The sequence below is a fragment of the Cydia strobilella genome, chromosome 26 (genome assembly GCF_947568885.1).
Source record: "Cydia strobilella chromosome 26, ilCydStro3.1, whole genome shotgun sequence".
In the NCBI taxonomy this organism is placed as follows: Eukaryota; Metazoa; Arthropoda; class Insecta; order Lepidoptera; family Tortricidae; genus Cydia; species Cydia strobilella.
Genome location: NC_086066.1, coordinates 580,288 through 606,035, shown reverse-complemented (window position 1 = coordinate 606,035; position 25,748 = coordinate 580,288). Strand labels below are relative to the sequence as shown.

The 25,748-nt window shown below is 38.7% G+C and overlaps 2 protein-coding genes and 1 non-coding gene across 4 annotated transcripts in view; 1 reads left to right on the top strand and 2 right to left on the bottom strand.

The window, feature by feature from the left end:
- Positions 1-25,748, bottom strand: part of LOC134753164 (putative zinc finger protein 66) — an 82,239-nt gene that overhangs the window by 50,587 nt on the left and 5,904 nt on the right. Inside the window, exons 6-9 of the mRNA XM_063688959.1 lie at positions 24,924-24,998; positions 23,676-23,805; positions 22,355-22,558; positions 21,469-21,507 (exon numbers count right to left, since the gene is read on the bottom strand). Coding sequence (XP_063545029.1) covers positions 21,469-21,507; positions 22,355-22,558; positions 23,676-23,805; positions 24,924-24,998 — 448 coding nt within the window. The remainder of the gene's footprint in view (positions 1-21,468; positions 21,508-22,354; positions 22,559-23,675; positions 23,806-24,923; positions 24,999-25,748) is intronic.
- LOC134753127 (zinc finger protein 235-like) lies at positions 11,392-15,735 on the top strand. Of its 2 annotated transcripts, XM_063688898.1 has the most exons (4): positions 11,392-11,587; positions 13,010-13,148; positions 13,667-13,729; positions 14,663-15,735. In XM_063688898.1, the coding sequence occupies exons 1-4, from the start codon at positions 11,459-11,461 to the stop codon at positions 15,280-15,282; spliced, it is 951 nt and encodes a 316-aa protein (XP_063544968.1). In that variant the 5' UTR covers positions 11,392-11,458; the 3' UTR covers positions 15,283-15,735. The 2 variants fall into 2 exon arrangements, with proteins under 2 accessions (XP_063544968.1, XP_063544969.1); XM_063688899.1 differs by lacking the exon at positions 13,667-13,729 and having other exon boundaries at positions 14,663-15,733.
- Positions 15,875-15,946, bottom strand: Trnat-cgu (transfer RNA threonine (anticodon CGU)). Its single transcript has one exon. It is a non-coding gene; the product is annotated as a tRNA-Thr (tRNA).

Genomic DNA, 25,748 nt, shown 5'->3' with positions numbered 1-25,748 from the left:
ACCAATTGGTTGTCTTAATTAACGTTTCACATCACAAGATCATTCGGTCTATAAAAGAACGTGTATTTCAGTTCAACATCGCACCATTTCCTTCCTCCGTGTGCATCCAAACAGTGTGCGCAACACACTGGACTTATGACGCTTAGAAATATAAGTTGTTTTGCAAGGTACGTTGTATGTTCTTACCTTTTTTCAGTATAAACATATGATGCAGTTCATATGTTGTACTGACAACTGTCACTAGTCCAAGCAGTAACAAAATAAATCTGAAAGAAATGATTAAAAATTACTGATTTATTTATGAACCTTTCTGAATGGTATATATTAGACTTTTATCAATAAATGTCTTTTCCCCTCACTAGCTCGGAAAGTTGTCGTTTATCCTTCAATACAAGCGGGGAAAAACGCGTTTTATCCACTAGTGGGGAAAGTAATTTGACCTTGGATTGAGCGTGTTTAAGTAGCTTGACAGATAACAAAACGTAAAACGCTCATGATAATGGTTCGTTCGATATTAATTATCATTAAATAAATGGTTTGAGAATCTAATAAAAAATACCAAATTTAGCTTTATTTAATGATTTTAAGTCATAAACCTTAAAATTCCATAAGAAACGTTTGTTTCTTTATAATGATGTTAAATATAATTCTGAACGCACAAGTTGAGTCGATGCAATTTCAAAACGCATCGTTGACATTTCACACATCAGAAATGTCAACATTGTAAACAATTTTTTTACTTAAAACCTTTTCTCGCCGACTCGCGTAAAAATACACAACTTCCAGTTTTATGTTATAATATCGTAAAGAAATGAGTGATTCCAGTGATGAGGATGATCTAACGCCTGTGGATGTTGCACTTTCCTCGCTATAGTGAGGTGAAAAGTTTTGTGTTACACACGGGCGCAAATGTATTTTACTTCTCGTGTGTTGAAACACTCGCTACGCTCAGGATTCTATTTTAGAACCACTCGCTTCGCTCGTGGTTCACCTATAGAATCCTTTCGCTTCCTCGTGTTTCAATTCTACACTCGCGGGTAAAATACAACTTTGCACCCTTGTATAACAAATAACTATTTATCTTGTATATAGTCCAAGAGTAGGCACAGCGAGGAATTATAATTCCTTGTGCTCCGATATGTCGATGTCGGACAAGACTGTCGGACCACGCGGCCGGAGGGCTTAATTATATTATTATACCATACTTCAATCTGAGCAGTTTATACGTTTTGATATTTAATGTTTAAATATTTTTGAGAATGTTATTTGTATCTCATATAATGTTATTCTCTTTATTTATCTTTCTTCTTAAGTTAGGATTTTTATAATATGTATATAAAAGTAAAATATAAAACACTTACAAAAAACAATACAAAAGACATATAAACACATTATAAAAAACCTAACCTAGGGTGCAGGGCCCAAGCTGCCGGTGGTCAGGGCCGCAGAGAGAGGAACCGCCGGACTATCCGCGCCGTGTCCAAGATCACCGCCTTCTGCATCTGACCCTTGATCCAACCACCTAGCGAGAGTCTCTCAAGGTGTTGGTCGAGACTCTTCGCTATGAGACCGTTCGCTGAAACGACTATCGGGACAATGATCGTCGAATCAACATCCCACATGGCGTTTATCTCGTGAGCCAAGTCTAGGTACTTACTAATGTTATTATTATTATGGATATTTTGCACTTAAAAATTGGTTATATTATGTATGTTGGCTGACGGTAAAGTATGTTCTCACAAAGCGACGTAGTCCACGGCGGCGTAGGGCTTGTCGGCGGGCAGGCGGCAGAACTCCAGCGAGTAGTTGAAGCGCGCCGGCAGCAGCGCGTGCGCAGGGCACGCCCGCGGCACGCACACCCCCAGCCGCAGCGACACTGCGACACGCTGCGAATTCGCTCTGCATCCAAGTTTATAAAGAGTTCATATATTTCATATTTCATATATCTTTATTGCGATCATGTTCATTACAGAGGATGGTACAAAACATTTTGAAGTAGGTACAAATGATACCCCGTTAGGGCACTGCAACAATCTTAATACTAGGTACTGAACCATTTACAAATAATACATTATTGAACTAGGAAATTGCTAAATAAATTATGATAATAAACAAAAACTTTCAACTTAAGTTTCAGATTTTCAAAGCAAAAAAAAGGAAAAAATCTTTGAATGCAGTTTTGTTTCTTTTTAAAAATAAAAGAATGTTTCCTTGAACTTTCCCTCCAGGGCCCAAATTTTTTTTCCACAATACAAACCTTCTTGAGCTTACTGTAGAGCTTAGTCAATGTGTGTAAGGAATAAGGATGTCTTTATCACTACTACATACATATGTAGTAGTGATAAAGACATCCTTATTCCATCCAGACAGCAGGAAGCGACTTTGTTTTATACTACATAGTATAAAACAAAGTCGCTTCCTGCTGTCTGGATGGATGTCTGTCTTTAAAACTACGTAACGGATTTTGATGCGGCTTTTTTAATAGATTCAAGAGGAAGGTTTATGTGTATAATACATCAGCATTGCACCCGTGCGAAGCCGGGGCGGGTCGCTAGTATCATTTATATTTAGGTAAGTATTTAGCTAAGATAGATATAACTCCGTAATAGATGTATACAGTCTAAGGAAAAAACGTGCCTCGAAAATCACGAAAATTTGATTCTCGATCAGATGGCGCCACTAGTTTTGGCCTACTCTCGTATAGAGGGCGCTGACGGTATCGTTTGTTATTTATAATTTTAACGCATATCAGTGAAAGAACATGGGTCAAAATCATATAGAAATAATTAATGCAAATAAAAAAATCATTTATCCACATTTAAATACATTTTAACGTATTTTTATAAATCTTCATTTTTAATATTGTCTTCGGTTACCGCGATAGTTACTCATGAAATAAAACTATGAAAACGGATTATATCGCGTATATTGAATTTATAATACATCCCGACGTTCATTATTTTAGTATGTGGGTATTTTTGCATTTTGTAATTTTTCCTCAGTCACCCGTTGACCACGAACGCTGTAAAGAGTTCGAAACGTCGGGATGTATTATAAATTTAATATACGCGATATAATCCTTCTTCATTTTTAGTTTTAAGGTATGTCGATAGATGGCAGTGAATTTAGTGGTTACAAAATTTACTATGACAGTACCGCTCTATCTTATTATATCCTCTTTGGTATTTAGTAATAGGTACGACAAAGTCAACATACCCTGCTGCTGATTCGATTGTATTGGACTTCAGTTCGGTCCAGGTTACGTTGCTTGAATCCTGCGACGTTCTGAAGGTTGGGAGGACTCGAGCGCGGATCACACAGTATTTGCCCTGGACGGTCATGCCGGGGTGTTTCTGATTAATAGCCAAGCATCTGTAGAAGTCTCCGTAATCTTCAAAATGCCCGTTGACTCCTTGTGGCACGCGGAAGCTGGAGATGTAAACTGAAACAGGTAATTTATTTACGAATTACCTAGACTTGCATTTTTAGGGTTCGTACCCAAAGGGTAAAAACGGGACCCTATTACCATAGAGTAACTTATACTAGAGCGTTACTGTCATAGTAAATTTTGTAACCCCAGTAAATTCACTGCCATCTGTCGACACACTTTAAAACTAAAAATAAATATTTATAAAAATATGATAAAATGTATTTAAATATGGATAAATGATTTTTTTATTCTTTCACTGGTATGCGTTAAAATTATAAATAACAAACGAAACAGTCAACGCCCTCTATACGAGTGTAGGCCAAAACTAGTGGCGCCATCTGATCGAGAATCAAATTTTCGTGATTTTCGAGGCACGTTTTTTCCTTAGACTGTATCCATCTATTACGGAGTTATATCTATCTTTGCTATTACTAAGACTCCACTGTCCGTCAACTGTCTGTCATGAACCGTGATAGCTAGACAGCTGAAATTTTCACAGATATATTTCTGTTGCCGTTATGACAAATACTAAAAAGTACGGAACCCTCGGTGGGCGAGTACGACTCGCACTATTGTCCGGTCTTTTGAAATGTTAACTAGCACTTTACCTTATAAAGGAGTGGCTAGCCAACTTAAATTACGACGAGACGGAAAAAATAGTCCAAATTCGAAATGGCTGAAATTTTCAGATGCAAAGTTAACTAATTTGTATTATTATTAGTTTAGTTTTAATGTTTAAAAGTATAAGTACTTAGTTGTAGACAAAATAATATAATAATATAACATTCCATCAAGTACTGAAAAAATGTATCGTGCCAGTAAATGTACCGTGTAAAAATTTGCTTTAGATTCCCTTAAATTTGCGATGTCTATAAAAACGCGAACAAGTCCGAACACCATAAAAAGAGTCACTTCTGTTTCGTTTTTCTTATTTGAGTCTTAAGTATTGAAAAAAATTATACCGCTGTATAAATAGGTGCCGCGTAAAAAATAGGTTTAGGTTCCCTTCAATTTGCAATGTCTACAGAAAAGACGCGAACTTGTAGATCGTTTATATACATAAATGTAAGGTGCTAACAAAATTACCAATATTTTTACATCTGATATTAGTGCTCGGCTCCTGGAGTATAATAATTATATGAATCATATAAATATAATAATAATAAATAAATATTAAGTACCGTACTACAAGTATTTACCTGTGCCAGTTCTCGAGAATTGTCGTGCCACGCTCTATTGGGATCGATCTATCATCACTGACAGGACTATTGTAGCCAATAAGCCTGACATTGTGATAATAGATCGATCGCAACGCCGGGCCGTGCTCGTCGACATCACCATCCCCCATGATGAGAATCTCGTGAAAGCCGAGAAGGACAAGTCCAGTAGGTACCTAGACTTGGCTCACGAGATAACCGCCATGTGGGATGTTGATTCGACGATCATTGTCCCGATAGTCGTTTCGGCGAACGGTCTCATAGCGAAGAGTCTCGACCAACACCTTGAGAGACTCTCGCTAGGTGGTTGGATCAAGGGTCAGATGCAGAAGGCGGTGATCTTGGACACGGCGCGGATAGTCCGCCGGTTCCTCTCTCTGCGGCCCTGACCACCGGCAGCTTGGGCCCTACCCCGCTGCCGGCGGTACCCTAGGTTAGGTTTTTTATAATGTGTTTATATATTTTTTGTAATGTTTTGTAAGTGTTTTTGTATTTTACTTTTATATGCACGTTATAAAACCCTAACCTAAGACTTAAAATAAATAAAGGAAATAATAAATATTATAAGACATTCTTACACAGATTGACTAAGTCCCACAGTAAGCTCAAGAAGGCTTGTGTTATGGGTAAACACCCAAGACTCAGAACCAAATATCTGTGTTCATCACACAAATGAATGCCCTTACCGGGATTCGAACCCAGGACCATCGGCTTCACAGGCAGGGTCACTACCCACTAGACCAGACCGGTCGTCAAAATCGTATAACACATACACCAGATTACATAGTAACTTCTAAGACTAATTATGACCAATAATAAGTATGAAACATTATAGGTTTTGTGATGTTTATTGGAGAAAATTACCACATCATCACTTACCATCAGGTGGGATCGTGGTCAAACGCCTGCCTATTCATCATAAAAAAAAAAAGATTGAATACAAATTTGCTAGCATTTTGCTAGGTACGAGTAAGTACGTAAAATCACCCTGTTAGTGCGATAATTAAATGAAAGGCCTGGGCAAAGGCCTCCACCCTCTCATGATGTTAATTTCCATACTTATATTGAGATTAAGTTTATGTTATGTAATAGGTATTATAGTATTGTAAGTAACGTGCTTAATTTGCAGTGCCCTTACAGGGTTCATAGCTTGATCACCATTTTAATGTAAGACCATATTGTACCTATGAAAGCAATAAATTACTGATTACTGAAACCTCATTGAACAGATCCTAGAATAGAACCTTTTAATTTTACATAACACTTAACTGGCCACTTTACGTTCGTGTTCGTGCTTGCTTTTTAAATTGCTTTGACTTTGGTTGACTTTAAAAGGCTTTGAAAGGCTAACAGTATTAATTAATTACTTTTTCACCACGCCAACTGGTAAACGCCTCTTGATTGTTCAAAAACGAATGAGAAAGCATGGATGTAAGTAAAGGGAGATATAATGGCACCCGGCGCTCGATCGTGAGCCATATAGGTTCCGGAGCCTATATTGAGGTCGTACGGCTGACGCCAATGTGTCAAGATTGTCACAATCATCTACTAAATATTGCCTGCATTTTAGTTTTGTCAACTATGAACGTCACGCGTTTATTTTTAATAAAAGCGTAGGTTTTATGAGAAAGGTGCATTTTATCCACATGTGGGGCAAAGTAATCTGATCCAAATTTTGAGTTGTGTCCTTATGTTAGCTGGTAGAATTTACTTAAATGACGATTTTGAACGATATTTTTTTATAACGTTCATTTGGATTTAATTTGGTTAAAATTTTTTTTGGTATTTTACAGTTAGTATTTTCCTTGTGCCGGTGTGATAATTTTTTTTGTGTTTCACTCGGTGGCGAAATGAGTTTAACCCTCGTGCCTTAAAACCCTCGCAACGCGCAAGATTCCATTTTTCGAACCACTCGCTACGCTCGAGATTCAATTTTGGGTTTTTCGCTTGCTCGGGTACCAAATATTAGCACGAGATGTTTAACAACTTTGCCCGCTTGTAAAACAAATAACTATTATATGTGATGATATTGAATGATAAATGTGGTATTTTCTGTAAAAAGGGACCTTATTGTCGATGGCGCTTACGCCATTATAAACGGTGCTTCGATATAAATACAAGGCCGCGCGACGCTGTGCGGCGTAAGCGCCATCGACAATAAGGTCCCTTTTCATAGAAAATGCCCCAAATATTTAGAAGCGTTCATTTGGATTCGATTTCTAATGTTTTAGAGTAAACCTAGAGTATTTATCTCGCTTTAGTTTGGTATATTGTGTTTTAGTCAGTACAAAGTTTGTTTAACTTTCTTGCCTTGAAACCCTTGCTTGTTCGGGTATATCAACCCAGGTAGCATTTATACGTCATTATGACGTCAGCGACGTCTTTATGACGTCATTGTTTCGTCATTAAGACGTCGCTGACGTCACTTTGCTACCTGGAAATAATGGAGTTAACAACTTTGCCCCCAACAAATTATACACGGTGGCTAAAAATAAGTGCATTCCCGTTGAGAGGGAGGTTTTGGGATTATACTGAGCAACTTTTACTATGGGACCAACCCCGAAATCGCGAAAAAAAAATTGTCTGTTTCATACATTTTGGCTCCATTTTCTATGGGGGTAAATTTTTTTTTCGGGTTTTTGTGGTTGGTCCCGTAGAAAAAGTTGCTCAGTAGAATCCCTGTGCGAAATAGTGGCCAGCCCTCTGGTCGCCCGCGGCCTCTATTAGGCGCGTCGCCAAATCTTTATATAGTGTGTACTTACATTGATTTTTGTCTATAACTTCTAATTGGGAGTCACACAGCGCCGGATCCAAAACGCTTCGATATAACTCCTCGTCATAAATGGTGGCATTTGAGCCGCCGTATAAGCACAAGGTGCCCACTATTACAATAGCACTCCTCATGGTGTCGTCTATTTTATTTTAATAACAAAACTTCTATGAGACACAGACATATATTAAAACGGATCACTCACGTATTGTATGTCGAAGATAGCTCGGCATGTTTTGCTCCATAACGATAACGGGAGCTCCCGTTGAAGAAGCTTTTCGTTATGGACCGAAACATGATTTAGATATTTATTCTTATAAAATTACAATATTAAATTACTAGCCACGCCCCGGCTTCGCACGGGTAAACCTTAACAAAATACACACCTAAACCTTTCTCAAAAATCACTTTATTGAAAATCTGTTCAGTAGTTTTTTCAGTTTATCGCGAACATACAGACAGACAGACGCGCCGGGGACATTGTTTTATAAGGTGTAGTGATTCTAAAAATCTACACAAATGTATATATTATTATGATCGTTAATACTATTATTTGTATCTCCCCGTTACAAACTCTCGGGTTGTTAAGCCCGGTCATTTATAAGGCGTGCGTGGGGATATAGATCCAACACGTAGAGGCCGTTTAGAGAACTTTGGTGTCATGTAGAACGCCTGCTGGAACCCATTTACGGGTGCATAATATTATTATTATATTTTTTTATTTATTTAAACTATCTGATAATAGTTATTTTATAACTTTCTCTCTATCTATTTTTTGTGACATTTATTTTATTTATTTATTTTATATTCTTTTATTTTATTTCTGTTTCTAATGTTAAGTTTGACGATCTTTTAGTGAAAGCCTTTGTTTTATCCCTTTTTGTAAAATACTGTGCCTTTTCTTTGAGAAATAAATATATCTAATCTAATCTATTTACATTAAGTACATTATTTAACAAATTTATAAAAACAAAGATATAATTTATTAAATGTCGAGTAATCTTCGATTTAAAATACGTGACTGACCATTTCACCTTAATGAAAGACCAACAGCTTTAACAAACGGTAACTTATAACTAGGGTACTTAATAAATAATGAAACAGTTTTCTTGCGAGAGTTCCAAGGTTTTAGACCTTGGACAACAATGTTAGCTGTGTGTAAACCTAATAGTACGGGCGTGGACCGTATAATCAGCTACGTCATCTGATACCCTGATAAGCAGTGATAAGCCCCATGGCACAAAAGTGATGGTAAGTTTCGAAAATATAGTAAAAAAATTAAAATTGGCCAAAAGCACAAAAAAAGTACCACTTCCGGTGACAATTACTGAAATGTACGTCATCTGATACCTAGATGAAGCTATTACCAAGCATTACAAAGGTATCCCCATCTACTGATTACGTAAATTTGAAATGCTCGGCAGACTCACTTCCGGCCAGTTGAGAGCTGGCAGACTAGTGTTTTCTGAAGCTACATAGAAATTGCTATATGTTGCCAACGTGGTTGCCAACAGTCTTATCTAGGTATCAGATGACGTAAATTTCACATTTTTAGGGTTCCGTACCCAAAGGGTAAAAACGGGACCCTATTACTAAGACTCCGCTGTCTGTCTGTCTGTATGTCGGTCTGTCTGTCTGTCCGTCTGTCACCAGGCTGTATCTCATGAACCGTGATAGCTAGACAGTTGAAGTTGAAATATTCATAGATGATGTATTTCTGTTATAACAACAAATACTAAAAACAGAATAAAATAAATATTTAAGGGGGGGCTCCCATACAACAAACGTGATTTTTTTGCCGTTTTTTGCGTAATGGTACGGAACCCTTCGTGCGCGAGTCCGACTCGCATTTAGCCGGTTTTTTTTTTGTAACCGGAAGTGGTTCTTTTTTCGTGCGTTCGGCCAATTCTATTTTTTTTACTATTTTTTCGAAACTTAGCATCACTTATAAGCGTGTGCCATGCCTTATTAGGGTATCAGATGACGTAGCAGATCATACAGTCGCCTCCCGTACTATTAAAGAATGTTAACTGTGACCTGAAAGAACCATTATTGTAACCCATGTTCTACAGACAATAAACGAATTATGATTTATGAATTATGAATTATGTGGCACCACGACATAATAATTACTATTGTTAGAGGCTAGTAAAAACAGAAAGACTGACAACGGCCTCCTAGTTTAGTCGGTAGTAGGGTTTGCTCCCGGTACTGAGTATTGTAGCTCCTGCAATAGAGTCTTTAAGACCAAGTTCGGCCTGGCCAGCCACATTCGAGCCCATAATAGGCGTAATCCATAATTGCTGAGGTCGCCGTCATCGAAACCGATAAGGAGGACTATATATATACATAGAGTAACTTATACTAGAGCGGTACTGTCATAGTAAATTTTGTAACCCCAGTAAATTCACTGCCATCTGTCGACACACTTTAAAACTAAAAATGAAGATTTATAAAAATACGATAAAATGTATTTAAATATAGATAAATGATTTTTTTTTATTTGCATTAATTAATTTTATGATTTTGACCCATGTTCTTTCACTGATATGCGTTAAAATTGTAAAATAACAAACGAAACCGTCAACGCCATCTATACGACAGTAGGCCAAAACTAGTAGCGCCCTCTGAACGAGAATCAAATTTTCTTGATTTTCGAGGCACGTTTTTACCTTAGACTGTATCCATCTATTACGGAGTTATATCTACCTTTGACTTATTGTCCTATGTCCCCTAGGTGGGGCAGAGGGCGTCCACAGTGCGCCGCCATCTGGATCTGGTCAAACGTAAAAACCTTTCATTCATTGCTGTATGGGTGCGAGACGTGGAAGGTCACAAAAGACATCTCGCGCCAGCTACAAGTCTGTATTAACCGCTGCCTCCGCCGCATTCTCGGTATATACTGGCCCGAGAAAATTTCCAATATCAACCTGTGGAGATGCTGCAATGAGACTCCGATCGACCAGCAGATCAAGCGCCGGAAATGGAGTTGGATTGGGCATACACTCCGAAGGGATCCTGAGCACATACCGAGGCAAGCCCTAGACTGGAATCCCCAAGGAAAGAGGAAACGTTGCCGTCCAAAGCAGACCTGGCGCCGGACTATCATTGCAGAGGCGAAGGCTATTGGGAAGACTTGGAGCGAAGTCAAGCACGAAGCTCAAGACCGAAGCTCAAGATTATTGCGCGGATACCAGGTTCCGCAAGGGCAGTGGAAAATAAACAGTCACTGTTCGCATATCAATTTGTTTTATTGTCTTGAATACACAAATATACTTGTAAAATAGGGAGCCACGTCCGATCATCAGCGTAGTCGATACCAAAGAGAATAGATAAATTCATAGTGACATATACAGAAAGGAGGTTAGGTGTGATACACACATGCGTAGGTATTATAAGGGTGCTAATACAATATTTCTAACAAAGATATCATCTACCTTTGATATATATAAAATAAAATGCCCGCAATTTGCGGGCGTTTTTCTCTGTCACTCTAATTACGCCGTCATTGGAGTAAAAGAGAAAGATCCCCGCAATTTGCGAATGTCGATGTCGGTTTTCGCGGTGGCCCCACTGAGTTTGTATGGCCATACAGACTCAGTACCGGGAGCAACCCTAGTCGGTAGTGACACTGCCTACAAAAAGGGGTGCGAAACTCCTCCTTTCGGGTATCTCGGCTCCGTTCGGCTCAGCATTGCTCCGACCTATGGATGGTATAGAAAGGATGCCAATCTCTTATGGCAGAATTGTTGCAAAAGTGACCGCTTTCAGCTTTAAATAATAGTTCCTAATCTCTCCGGTGGCGCTAGTTAGGCTCTGGGACATGATACTCGCCTCCTGTAGATGCCTTAAGAAAACTTTTTTTTTTCAAATAAATCGAATTGACATGACGCTGGCTACTCTAAGTAAGACCTAAAAAAAAAACAACTGTCAATGTCACTTGTGCCAATTGTCATTTGGTTTGCGACTTTAGGTTAGATTAGCGTCGAAAACAAATTAAAAACAAAAACGAGCACTAATTAACACTTAAATATTTACAAAATGGACGTAATGAGTTCATGTCGTTGTTGCCTGCGGTGCCCCGCTGACAAGGACCTCACTACACCGTACACGCACCTCGGCAAGACGGAGATATACGCCGATATGCTCAGAGAATGCTTCGATTTACATGTTAGTATGAAGGTTTTATTGTTTATTCAACATGTTATGGTGCAATAATATTAAAAAACATTGAGAAATCCGTAAAATTCACTTAAGTAGTTTCTGAAGGAAGCACGCTAAAAACGCGCGTTATTAAGTGGGAAAGCATATGGACTAGAGTTCTGCCGTTTTCGAGAAAGTTCTCCGTGTTGTATGGGGAATGTTCTAGCTCGAGAATATTTCACATTGTAAACTAAGAACATTCTCATGCACATTCATATCATTTGTTCAGGTTTTGTGTAAATTGGTTTACTCGTGCGAAGCCCGGGCGGGTAGCTATAGTTTATACATAAAGTACTTGGTGACCGTGAAATAATTTATGAAAACAAGTTGCAGAGACCGGAAAAACATTTTCATTTTAACTTTTACTTTATAGCGCGACTTAAGTCATGTATCAGTAACTCTAACCATCAGTTTTGTGACGATTGCTAACCGGCCGTTAATGGTACACAGTTAAGTGAAAATGCCCTTGAACATGATCATATTATATATATATATATATATATATATATATATGATCATATTATATATTAAGAGAGTTTTACTGTATATGGGTATTTCTATTTAAAGTTGACTTGCATTTTAAAAAGCTGTTTCGATCCTAAAGGGCCCTCTACACTCATGCGCGAATCGCGGCGCGAAGCCGCGAACGCAAGTGTGGAGCCTAGTTCGCTGATTAACAAACTAGGCTCCAGAGAAGCCGTGAGTTTCCATTTAAAAGGCCCTAATTCACTAGCTTTCCTGGGTGTCATGCTTCAAAACTTGTATCACCGAGTTAGGCGTGTCACCAAATAATGCGAGTTTACCCTACTCCGTCCAATTTTTTATTTATTTATTTAAACTTTATTGCACAAGCAAAGAAAAATGTACAAATGGCGGACTTAATGCCAAAAGGCACTCTCTACCAGTCAACCATTAGGTCAAACAGAGACATAAATTTTTCAATATACTTCATAGTTAGCACACGCTTATTTCTCTGCGACCCAAAGACCCTCCGACCTCCGCCCACGTGCCATAGGTATCGGTACTTGTATTGTTTAAAAATAAAAGATATTTATTCGTGACGATCACAACACAAGTACGAACATGTACAGACAACAACAGCAAGAAAAGAAGAGATCATCAAGTGTGCATCACGAAATGGACCCAACTCAGCATAATGCTAGCTATAAAGCCAGCGCTGGTCTTCCGTAGGGTCCATTCGGTGATGCCACGACAGATAACACACAAAGATACATAATAAAACATTACAAAAATACACACAAGGAATAATTACAAAAATATTAACCAAACCAAAAAATACATTAAGAGCACAAACAAAAATAAAAACAAGTATACAAGAAAAAAAGAAAAACATTTAAGAAACAAACAAATCCAGTGTTTCATGTTCAGTTGTGGGTGAGCTCGTCCATCTTCAGCGGGATCTGTTCGGGCTGCGTGGGCCGCCTGCGAGACGCCAGCGACTTCAAGTTGCAAGTGCAGCTCAGCCAGGTGGAGCTGCTGGCACAGCTGCAGGGCTCCAGGTTTAAAGGTAACTTATATAAGTGCTTTTTTTTTACTTTTATGAAAAATTAAAACCAAATCACATATTTTAAATACAAATTTACTTTAATCTTAAGTACTAATTTAATTTAAAGTGGCATTGAAAAAGGAGTTTCATAATTGTAATTTGAATGTATACAAAAATGTATTTGGGGTGCTAAGTTAATAGTAATGGTAAATAATGGTGAACCAACTTTTTCTTTTCATTTCTTGCTATCAAAGATCTTATATGTAACTCCGTATAAGATGAATACAGTCTAAGGAAAAAACGTGTCTCGGAAATAAAGAAAATTTGAATCTCGCACAGATGACGCTACCACCAAAACCAAATTTTGGCCTATTCTCGGCTAGATGGCGTTTAACTTAAAACCGTCGGACCTTTAACCTATCAGTAGAGTGATTATTGAGGAAGGTTTAGGTGTGAAAGTTGTTGAGATTTTGTGTAACCGGGTGAAGCCGGGGCGGGTCGCTAGTTGTTTATATTATAAAATGGATTGTTTTTGTCAGCGGAAGAGCCCGAAATGATAGTAGAGATGCTGGAAGAAGACATATTGGAGGATGACATACTGCGTAAGTCCACTCTTCAAGGACTTTCAAACTGTTTTTTTTTTTAATTCCAAATACTTACTAAAATGACAGTTAGATCTCTACATCCTACATACATCTACATACGTCCTACATACGTCTAGATTCCTATAAACACTAGAACGCCATTCCTATCTTTGTAATGCAATGTCTTAAAAATATGTGTACACTCTTACACCTAAGACAATAAAGTCGTGTTCACATATTTTTGAGCCATTTGTCTGGATCGATATTTTTGCCTTCGACTGTACTATGGGTGCTAGACGATGATACAATACAATACAATCATTTATTAATAAAATTACAATTTTACACGTCATAGTTTAAATATTACAATGCTACACTATTATTATAATGCTTAATATTACCTATATAGATAAATATGTATTAAAAATAAAAGAATTATTCGTTTAAGTAAAATGAGCTAACATAAGGTTTTAAGGCACTTTTCCTCCACGGCCCATTATTTTTTTCCACCTGTATATCATTGTCTGAGTACCCACAACACGAGCCTTCTTGAGCTTACTGTAGGGCATCAAGTCCCATAATATTTATTTTTCACCTCAGCAGCTCGTACAAGCCTACTTTCGTCACTCCCTGGCTTTTTAATTTTGTGAAAGCCATGAACTGCCACTTCATACTTCGGGGTCTATTATAAATTCGAAATACATTTTAACCTTTAATATGTTCTCACTACTGAGGTAAAAAACTATATGTGTCACACCAGAGCAAAGTTATTTTACATCTCGTGTTTTTAAGTCCCTCGCTACGCTCAAGATTCTAACTTAGAATCACTCGCTTCGCTCTTGAATCAATTATATCTGAATTAATCTTTCGCTTACTCGGGACTCAAAATCAACACTCGCAAGAAAAACCAACTTTCCTATCTTGTTGCACTAATAACTATATTTAATACAGCCTCAATGAGCAAGCAGGAGTCATCACCGAAGGCGTCAGCCTCCTCGGTGCAGCTGAAGCGCGTGCGCCGCAAGCGCGTCCCCCGCCTCCCGCCCGACTTCACCGCGCGACCCTACCAATGCCACGACTGCGGCAGCCGCTTCCATTTCAAGAAGGAAATAAGCCGACACATACAACATAACTGCTACGAAGGCCCTTTAGCTTTCAAGAACAGAAATTTAAAACGGTACAGCTGCAAGCACTGCCCTTATACGAGCAGAAACAAACGCAATCTACACTTTCACGAGTTGAGGCATAGAGGAGAGAAACCCTACCGGTGCGACAGCTGCACCTACAAAACGACTCGGAAAGGGGACTTCGAGAGGCATTGGAGCATACACACTGGCGATAAACCTTTTAAGTGTAACTTATGCGATTACAAGTTCATTCAGAAACATTCGTTGTCGATTCACATGAGGAGACATACTGGGGAGAAACCCTACACGTGTAACCAGTGTAACAGACAGTTCGCTCAGTTACAGTGCTTGCGGAAACATAGAGGATGGCACCAGAAAAAGCCCAATCAAATCTCTCCGCGATTACGTATCACGGGAAAGATAAAAAATCTTGTTAAGTTCTAAGTCTTATTCTTCGAAATATGGTTCCGTACCTTTCATATGTGTGTGGTGGTCAAAAAGAAAACCATTCTCGAAAATATACAAAAATACGGCTAAAAATTAGGATCCTTATCATACAAGAGTTTAAGTGGTAACTCTGATCCTCAAAAAGCTGACATTGGACAAGCTTATAATCACAAAACATATGTATTTTATTTTAGCTATTAAAGTATGGGACCAGATTAGTATACACAGTAGCAAAAAAAGTACACCTACAAGTACCTAAGTGTATTAGACATGCGTATAGTCTATTGTTTAACTATAAATTATTACGCCATGGTTTTTTATACAAACAAATAACGTTTCATACTATTTCCTATGGGCAGTACTTCATAGTTGAAAAAAAAATAGTGTGTATAATAATTTGATGGATATGACTGTCCAAAAGTTTTCGTTATTAATTATTTAAGTGTTATCTTTGAGGATTAAAAAATTAAATTTGAAACGAGTATTCTTTTATTTTTTTTTATCTTAGTCCCATCGACCTAGACAAATTTTTGGGTTATAAACTGAAATAGATATCATACACTAAAGAAAAAGTGACCAAGTCCACCGGTGGCCGAGGCGGGAATCGAACCCGCGTCTTCAGCTTACGCGGCTAACGTCCTGACCACTAGACCACCCGGCCACGGCGGTTCCCGTCCCAAATTCTCTGGTGTATGCTATCTTTGAAAGGCTAGGCGCCTTTAACCAACTCTTAGGGCGAGCAGTGTATGCTTGCACCTCCTATACGAATCTTTTACTGGATTACGGCGAGAGAGATGGTGCTGCTATCTATCCGACAAGGGAATTTAAGGTTGTCAACAAATAAAACAGAAATTTTAATATCTTAATTTATTAAATATAAGTTATATTACATAAGACTGGCAGGTGACTCCGGTATCTTGCCGTATTTGGTCCGTTTCCGGTTCCGCTTCGGTCCGGGCTGGCCGTGGTGCACGGTGTTGATGTGTATGCGCACGCATGAGTTGGTGGTGAACACGCGCCCGCATATCGTGCAAGGCACGCTGTTGCGGAGCCCTAGGTGCACCTGAATCACAGAATAAATAATAGTACTACCGTACAGAAAGGACACTGCCTACAAAACCGAAGTTTGACAGCAGTTCAGGGTCGAATTACGCTGTCCCTTTCTAATGTATGGCACTCTCTCTTTCGGCTATTTAGGGTTGTCAAAATTCAAGTCATTATTTTATCTGTGGTCGTGCACGCAAAGGGACGTCAAGTTGTGCCAACCCTAAAAATTGCTCGGAGCCTTCGTTTTTGAGTGAAAGTGAGTGAGTGAACTAAAGTGAGTCAATAATTCATACACTCATGGACAAATTTAGAGGAACGCAAAAGAAAATTGAAATTACTTTATGTACTGTAATCCTGTAATTAAACCTTATTTTTTGCGTTCCTCTAAATTTGTCCATAAGTATATATTGATGTATAAATGAATAATAAATTTGAAAAAAAAAAATTTTTCAGACTAAAAGGTCCATAAAAAATAAAATTAATTTCAGACTAAGTTGACCGATAGCATCAAACACACTACTACGCTCTAAGACTCAAATAGCTGACGTAGCTGAAACAGCCGCCAAGCTGAAGTGGGACTGGGCGGGACACGTTTGCCAGATGATTTGTGGGCTAAAATAACAACCAATTGGGTCCCACATCAAACCCAGGGTCGCGGCAAACCTCGACAGAAACTGGTGGGAGACGGGTCAATACCAGGATACGTGGAAAGGGGGGAGGGAGGCCTTTGCCCAGCAGTGGGACACTCTAGGCTCATATAAATAAATAAATAAAAGGTCCATACAGAGACAACAGGGGTATCATACTCACCGCTTTGTGATGTCGCTTGAGGTTGGACTTGATGCTGAAGGCCGGGCACGGGGCATTGGTGCGGTTTCTCCCCCATGTGCGACCGGATATGTATGTATAGAGACAGCAGGGGTAGACGGGATATGTATAGAGACAGCAGGGGTAGATGGGATATGTATAGAGATAGCAGGGGTAGACGGGATATGTATAGAGACAGCACGGGTAGACGGGATATGTATAGACAGCAGGGGTAGACGGGATATGTATAGAGACAGCAGGTGTAGACGGGATATGTATAGAGACAGCAGGGGTATCACACTCACCGCTTTGTGATGTCGCTTGAGGTTGGACTTAATGCTGAAGGCGAGCGGGCACTCGGGGCATTGGTGCGGTTTCTCCCCCGTGTGGGACCGGATATGCCACTGCACACACAAAAAATGTTACAGCGCTGACTTTAAGGTTAGCATTATGCTGAGGCGGGACCATTACGTGTTAAACTAGATATATACTTTTTGTTTTAAATATACTTTTCTTTGTAATATGTTTGTATGAAATGTAGTTTACCATGAATAAATGAATTCTATTCTATTCTATGTGGTGCATAATTATTTTCCATCGTATTTTCACGGAAACGTACGACCGTGTCTTGCTATGTCAGTCACTCTCGGTACAAAAAGTACTGAGGTTGACTGAAGTAGCATGACAAATACGAACGTTTCCGAGAAAATACGATGGAAAACAATTATGCACTACATGTGTACTGATGGTGCAGTGAGTTCAGGTTCTCCGAACGTAGCTCGCTGAGCACTGAGTGGACGGCCGTGCGAGCCCGGGATCGCGGATAACATTTTTAGTTTCAACAAAAAAACGTAGGGTGCGTTGAGGTATGATTGAACGGGTTTTGCATGTGGGTTAAGATGAAAAATCGCCCGTAATGCTTCGGCATACGATAGATAGTTATAATTGATTAATTCATGTTTATATTTTGGAAACTTCTACTTTATTTTATTTTATTTATTTCAGTTTATTTATTTGATTAAGTATTATTAATAATTTTTCATTGGTGGCTATAATGTTTGTTTTTGTAATATGTTTTGTGTGCATGTGCCTAGTTTTAAGATTTCAATTCAAATACAATGTAATATTGTTCTTGAATAAACAATGATGATGATGATGATGATGTTATACAGTGTGTCCCTAGCCATTGGACACAGCCGAAATGTACACATGCATTAGAGTATTTAGAACCAGTGTAGAAAGTATCATAACAACCGGTGTAGCGGTTACGAAGAAATTAACAAATTGCGATTTTTTACTTTGGAGCCGCCTGTATGTGTTAGTAGCTCCTGAGATAATAAATAGTATGAAACCTTCTTCGACCTTTTTGATTATCTTTTTTATTTATGACACTAATACGATTCTGACTTTTGACACATGTCATAATTGCCGCACATTTTCGTACAAATTGTCAAAAGCACTGTTACTGATTGTTGTCGATTATTGGAAATAACTTTTGTTTGAAATTTATTTTTTTATCTTTTGATCTAATTAAAAAAACTATTAACGTTAGAGCATTCCTGAGAAGTAACCCTACGTGGGATTTCAGGGTTTGTCCAATGGCTAAGGTCACCCTGTATAATATATATATTTTTTATGATATACCGCCTGCGACACCGGAGATATTATTTATTTGTTATAGAGATAGCGCTTTTTCTTTTAGGAGGGCAGTATTATGCCATGGTATGATCTAAAATCAAATTAGAATTATTCATACATATACAATATAAATAATAGAATTATTGCGTAATTGACATATTTTGATTTTTTTAATTTTTTTTTAGTTGTAGTTGTACAAGTTAAGACTGACATTTTATAATTGTAATTGTTTTTTTTTTTCATTAGTAAATTATTTTTGTTATATTTGAGCAAATTAACGTTTATTCCTTGTATTTTATTGTGTATTTTTTTTGTGTTAGCCTAAGTATTTTAATGTATAATTTCCAATGCGATGTAAATATTGCTTGTGAAGGAAAAAAATGAAATGAAATGAAAAAAGTGCTAGGATTTTTCAAAGACCACTTACATCGAGCGCTCGTTTGGTTGAAAAACTCTTGGGGCACTGGCGGCAGGCGTGCGGCTTCGCTGTCTTGTGGTCTCTCTTGTGGTACCGTAGCGAGGTTCGACTCTGCGAAAATTCGGGAATATTAGTAAGTATACAATTTTTTGACCCAAAGGGTAAAAACGGGACCCTATTACTAACACTCGACTGTCCGTCTGTCTGTCACCAGGTTGTATCACATGAACCGCGATAGCTATAGACAGCTGAAATTTTCACAGATGATGTATTTCTGTTGCCGCTATAACAACAAATACTTAAAAGTACGGAACCCTCGGTGGGCGAGTACGACTCGCACTTGTCCGGTTTTTTTTTCAATAGTCATCAATTTCACGGTACAAGCTTTTTTCGCTGACTGTACTTTTCTTTCTGCATACAACTAATACTCATCGTGACAATTCTAAAAACCCCAAACACAATTAGTTTTCGTTGTTTTATCACAAAGTTCTAATGGCCACCTGTCTCCACCATCAGATCAGCTCCATGTCATCATAATATTGCATTGTCATTGATTTACCATAGAGTAACTTATACTAGAGCGGTACTGTCATAGTAAATTTTGTAACCCCAGTAAATTCACTGCCATCTGTCGACACACTTTAAAACTAAAAATAAATATTTATAAAAATACGATAAAATGTATTTAAATATGGATAAATGATTTTTTTATTTGCATTAATTATTTTTATATGATTTTGACCCATGTTCTTTCACTGGTATGCGTTAAAATTATAAATAACAAACGAAACAGTCAACGCCCTCTATACGAGTGTAGGCCAAAACTAGTGGCGCCATCTGATCGAGAATCAAATTTTCGTGATTTTTCGAGGCACGTTTTTATCCATCTATTACGGAGTTATATCTATCTTTGGATTTACATAACATGTTTGCGAAATTTCAGCTCAATCGGTAATCGGGAAGTGGGTCAAATTTAGCTTCCAAGATTTGACCCACACTAACAGGGCAAGTTAAATAAAAGCTTGTAAAATACGCAACGAGTAACCAGTCTCCAGATGGATTTTTTTGGCCTATTTGGCGTTAACAGAAGGGGAACATGTTGGGGCACCTGATACGGCACGATACTTACATAAAATCTATAATAGAAGGAAGAATAGGAAAGAGGAAAGGCAGAGGAAGACCGAGACGTGCGTTTTTGGACCAAGCCAAAGAGAAAATCAACGTAGTGACGTATCAGGAGCTCAAAACAGTGGCAGAAAGAAACGTCGATAAAATATAAAGTTATAAATATAGATTTTATTGCTATTTGTATGTGATGCATGTAATTTTACCTAGACTTAAGAAAATTGAGTGCCCTGACAGGGTGTCATGTACCTACCATCCTCAAACTGTAACACCTAATGTATTATCAGGGGGGTGTCACTGCGCAGTTTAGGTATATTTGGCCGGCGCACCGCCCGGGCAGGTGTATGGCAGTGGGCTGCCGCTCGCGCAAAATTGAAAATACGCAATGGTTTCGAAACCTAAATCGCGATCTAATCTGTATAAAAGATAATGTTCTGTTTACGGATGTCTGAATAAACGGAAGAACAAGGAAGCAGAAAAAACATTTTTTTTAAATTCCGGACTATATTGACCGACATATTTTCAAAGGAATAAGTACTTCTGTGGCATACCTACTTCCGTGAGAATCAGACATACTATCTCCGGCTAAAAATTTTATGTTTACGTTTGTAATTCCTACATATTTATCTTAAAAATAATAAATCAGTAGGTATAGGTACAAAAACTTGTCAAGTGACAACCCCGTGCCGACACTCGCAGCTCGATCATAAAACTGCGGCGCGCAAAGAAGATTCACGGTTCGTGCGCGGTTATAAGTTTCAATTTTGCTTGCAGGCGGCGAGTGTAGGTATAATTTTGTACCTAAATCTGGCTTTTGTGAAGGAGTGAATTTTCTGTACGGTAGTACTATTAGTTTTTCTGTGGTATTATGAACATGACTGCAATACAATAAAGAATAAAGAAAGAAAGAAGAACGGAGTGGCGGTTACTCCACCGACAAGAGCCAGGCTCTTAAGAGTTATGATGATGATTTCGCAACCAGCCACGAATTGTTGGCGAAGCTGGTTGAGATGATAGAGAGAGAGCAGTACCGGTAGTATCCGTCCGCACTGCTCGCACACGAACTGTCCCGGCACGAGTGGCTCTCGGTGCATGATCCTTCGCCCTGCTGCGCTGAAGGGCTGGTTGAGATGCTTGCGTCTGTGGTGGAGGTCGTACGCTGCTGCACTCGCGAACGTGGCGTTGCACTGAGGACATCAGATTATGTAATGATTGTGGACATGAGTAAAAATCGTGAAAGTTTAAATCAGTGACATCAGAATAATTTAGTATAGTATGAATTTTCTCAAATGATTATTACGCTTAAGACCCTAATATGTTAAACAAAATCCATTGTTTCTTTTATGCGAGCGGTGGGCTACCGTGTTGCCAAAGCAACAATGACGTTTAAAAAGCGGCTGTGTCGTGGTGGTTCGAGCGAATCTTACCAACAATATAACCTAGATCACAGATTTATTATATACGCTAGATGACGCAAATACCGCGATTTGTATTGAAACCAAGCGTGCCTTTTTCATACAAAATTTACGCATAATATAATTTTAAAATTACTTATCTGTGATAGGAAACTCATCACTGTGTATCATGTTCTTGCCTTTGGGTGCTCGCAATTTTTGGGCTGTTGCAGTTAATTATAATGGAACGAAGCATTTTTACCGAAGCACGGACGTCCGGCTGCAACAACTGACGCGCGTGGAAGGTCAACCTCGACGCTTGGTCGGGGTTCGGACACGCGAAGTAGATGCATTTGCGTCTTATATGGTATATTTATTTCTGTTACCTAGATGGATCGATTTTCCACCCTCGTTAGCTTCTGGTATGAAAATTAAATCGAATCATTACTTACTTTACAATTTAATGTCCATCGGGCTACCGCGAAAACTCGGGCAAAGTAATTATTTTACAAATGTACTCTAGTTTGATCGAATTTGATACAAATATAAATAAATTTCATTGAAATCGCTAGAGCCGTTTTTGAGAAATTTCTGAAAAAAAATATGCAAATGTATCTGAAAAAATATGATAGATACTGACCTCTTCACACCGATGTGTCTCAGCGGGATGCATCTCGCCCACATGCTTGTGTAGCGCGTCCTCGCTCGCACAGTTCTCGCCGCACTGCTCGCACGGCCGCAGGTCTGTGTGCTCGCCGGCCGTGTCTGTGTGTGTGTTCAGCGCCGAGACACTTAGGAAGGTGGCTGAGCAGGTCTCACACTTGTACTGTTCCGGTTTGACACTCTAGAAAAAGTGAATTTAATCAAAGGTAAGATTGAGAATCGTCGAGTATAGAGCGACATAAAATAATGGAAAATTAAATAAAATGGAACTAAAATTCCATACTAAATGGGGTTGGCAACTGTCTAAGGTTTGCATAGATGGCGCCATGATAGCTTGCCCCTTTTTCTATGACATTTGGCTTAAAGGACTGGCATCCAGGGCATTAAAAAAACAAAAAATTGACACAATTCTAGGGATTGACAGGGCGCTAGGGGCTATGCTGGCGCCATCTGCTAAACACTTCGACCGGCCAACCCCATTGTTGCCATGTTTAAGCATTTTACGTCAAAAATGGACAGTTACGTGGGAAGTGGCGCCCTCAATAATTTTCTACAATTTCTTGTCGGACTAAGGGTCGGTTGCACCAAACTGTTTGTCATCGTTAAAGAGTTCGCTAAATTCTATTGTATGGAAAGTTTCATAATAAACTACCGCGGCGCGCCGAGTGACGTTGATAAGTCTGTCAAGTGCGGATGGTGCAACTGGCACTAAGTGACGATAATATCAGTGACAAAATAGTCCGTAAAACACGACTGTAATTCAAGTGGGATTGACCAATGAGAGACACGGCACAACTATACTCTGGCAAACCCACTTTTTCAGTAGAAAGCGCAAAATTTACATTTTCTATGGGAGGACCATCACGCCTATATTTTTTAAATTTGCCGCCTTTTTCTGCTGACGGAAATGGCTTGCCAAACTATAAATGGCAGTTGGATGGAACAAAGTTGCCACGTTGCCAGCACTCGTAATATTTTAGACGTGATACGGAATTACGGACCCGTTTTAAATTTAGACATAGACATAGAACTTTTATTTCATACAGTTAGTAAAAGTCGGGTAGTCTATCTCGCGGCGAGATACTGTCGTGTCAATCATGTGCTCGGCCTACAGCCGCATGTGCGACAGATACGTCGACTGTGTGACACCTTGTATACTGTACCTTGGCGTGCATTCGTTTTTTGTGCATCTTGGGCCCCGTCTGCCCGACTAACGCCTCGTCGCACGCCACGTTAAGCGCCGGATGCGTCACGCACGTGTGACAGATACGTCCTGTGTGACACTCTGTATACTGTACCTTGGCGTGCATCCGTTTCTTGTGCATCTTGAGTCCCATCTGTCCGACGAACGTCTCCCCGCACTCGTCGCATGCCACATTCAGCGCCGGATGCGCCAGACGCACGTGTGATAAGTACGTCGAACTTTTACTAAAATGAAATTATTGTTATTTATTGTTAAACGTAAGTTGTTTTAGTACCTAAGCACAGATAGCAGTTATTAATCTAATATTTTGATATAGATATTAATTAGTTAAAATTGTATTTATTTCAGTTAACATAATGTATAATTTATGAACCTCCAAGTCTTTTTGTTATATTTTTCTTTTGTTGCGGTACATCTTTTGTATCACATTTATGATATGACTGTTTGGTTTCTGAATAAACGAAAAAGGAAAAAAGAAAAGAAAATGAAATTATGGTTTAGTATGTGTCGCTGAACATGTGAACACATAGTAATTGTCTGGAAGAAAATGCTTTTTAACGATAAGTCTACCTGACTTCTACCAGACTTGTAGTCATAAAGAAGATCCGTTTCAAAAAGGAAGTTCGCCACTAACCTACTTTCCATGGTCATATTTGCAATTTTTAAATTGTACCTTATTTAATATGCAATAAAGTTTTAAAAAAAAATGAAACGATTATAGTTTGTTCGCGTTTATAATACAGTAAAATCATCATTGTCCGCCGCCCTAGCGATGCTTGTAACCAATCACATCGTTCCTAATTAGAAAGTATATGCCTTCAACTGGTCACTGTAAACTTGACTTTCTAATTAGGACTGCATTCTTAACGCGAACAAACTATAAAAGAATGATAGTTTGTGAAAGGACTGTCTCATTTCAAACATAGAGAGAACCATACTATCTGTCTTACACTAGTACTAGCACCCAAAAGAAAAGGATGAGTATAGTTTTTTTTGTTCTTATTTACTGACAATTTGGTTTGACCAACTATAACAGACTGACAAATAATACAAAAGGTAATCACGGTCTATATCCCGGTCAATATAAGTCTAGTATAACTGACTGAACTGGCGTCTGGACGCCCTAGGTACCGCTGGAGAGACGAAGTGCAGAAAAACCTCAACGAACTCGGCGCCGTCGACTGGACAGAAACGGCTTTGGACAGAGTAGCATGGCGGTCTTTGGTGTCGGAGGCCAAGACATAACTATTTATTAATCTGTGGCCAAGATCTACTTCGGGTCGTCGCGCTACAGCAGTAAGTTAGTAACTATAACTAAATAAAAAAAAAAAAAAAAACTGACCTGAAGCTCTTCCCGCAGTGTTGGCACTCAAAAGTCTTGCCCACATGCATCTCGTGGTGCTGCTTCGCTTGATGCCTGCACAAACATATAATGCGGGCTGTACACACTCGTCGAGAGACCCCGAGACATGCAGAGAACGAGTGTGTACATGCTGCTTCCTTCCCGTCTCGCTCTTACTCGTCTCGCGCTTCTCCGATCGGAGCGGTGGCGAGATTCGGCGAGATGCTCTCAATGAGTGTGTACAGCCGACAAAGTGTCTTCAAATTGCATAACTTTGGGGCTTAATTGTATTAAAGAAACTCTGATAATAGTTACTTAAGTATTTTCTGTCAATTATACAAGATGATACTATAAAATTGGGTCTCTATAAAGTTTTGAGTCATAATTATTGTTCGTCCGCATTTTCGTTAGTCATAATTTGGTTTTTCTCAGAAACGTGTAACTTTTCAGGATTGCCATAAAACAAACCTATCTATAAATCCTGAAAAGTTAACGGTTTCAGAATTATGACTAACGATAATCTGACAATCATTACATTATAACTTTCAATAATTATGTCAAACAAAAAAAAAATATACAATAAAAATAAAAATTAAAAATTATACACGTGTCTATTATATTTAACCGTATAAAAGCGCACTCATTGCCTATTTATTCAATATACCTAAGTAAATTCTTGTTGTTGATGACTAATTTAAATAACCGAGCCCCGGAGACGAAGCTCGAAGCTACACTCATTAGAGAAAAAATACTAGTCAATGCATTTTCTAGGGCATTTCCTACTGCGCGTGCAGGATGCTTCGTTTCATGAAACGCGCGGCGCCT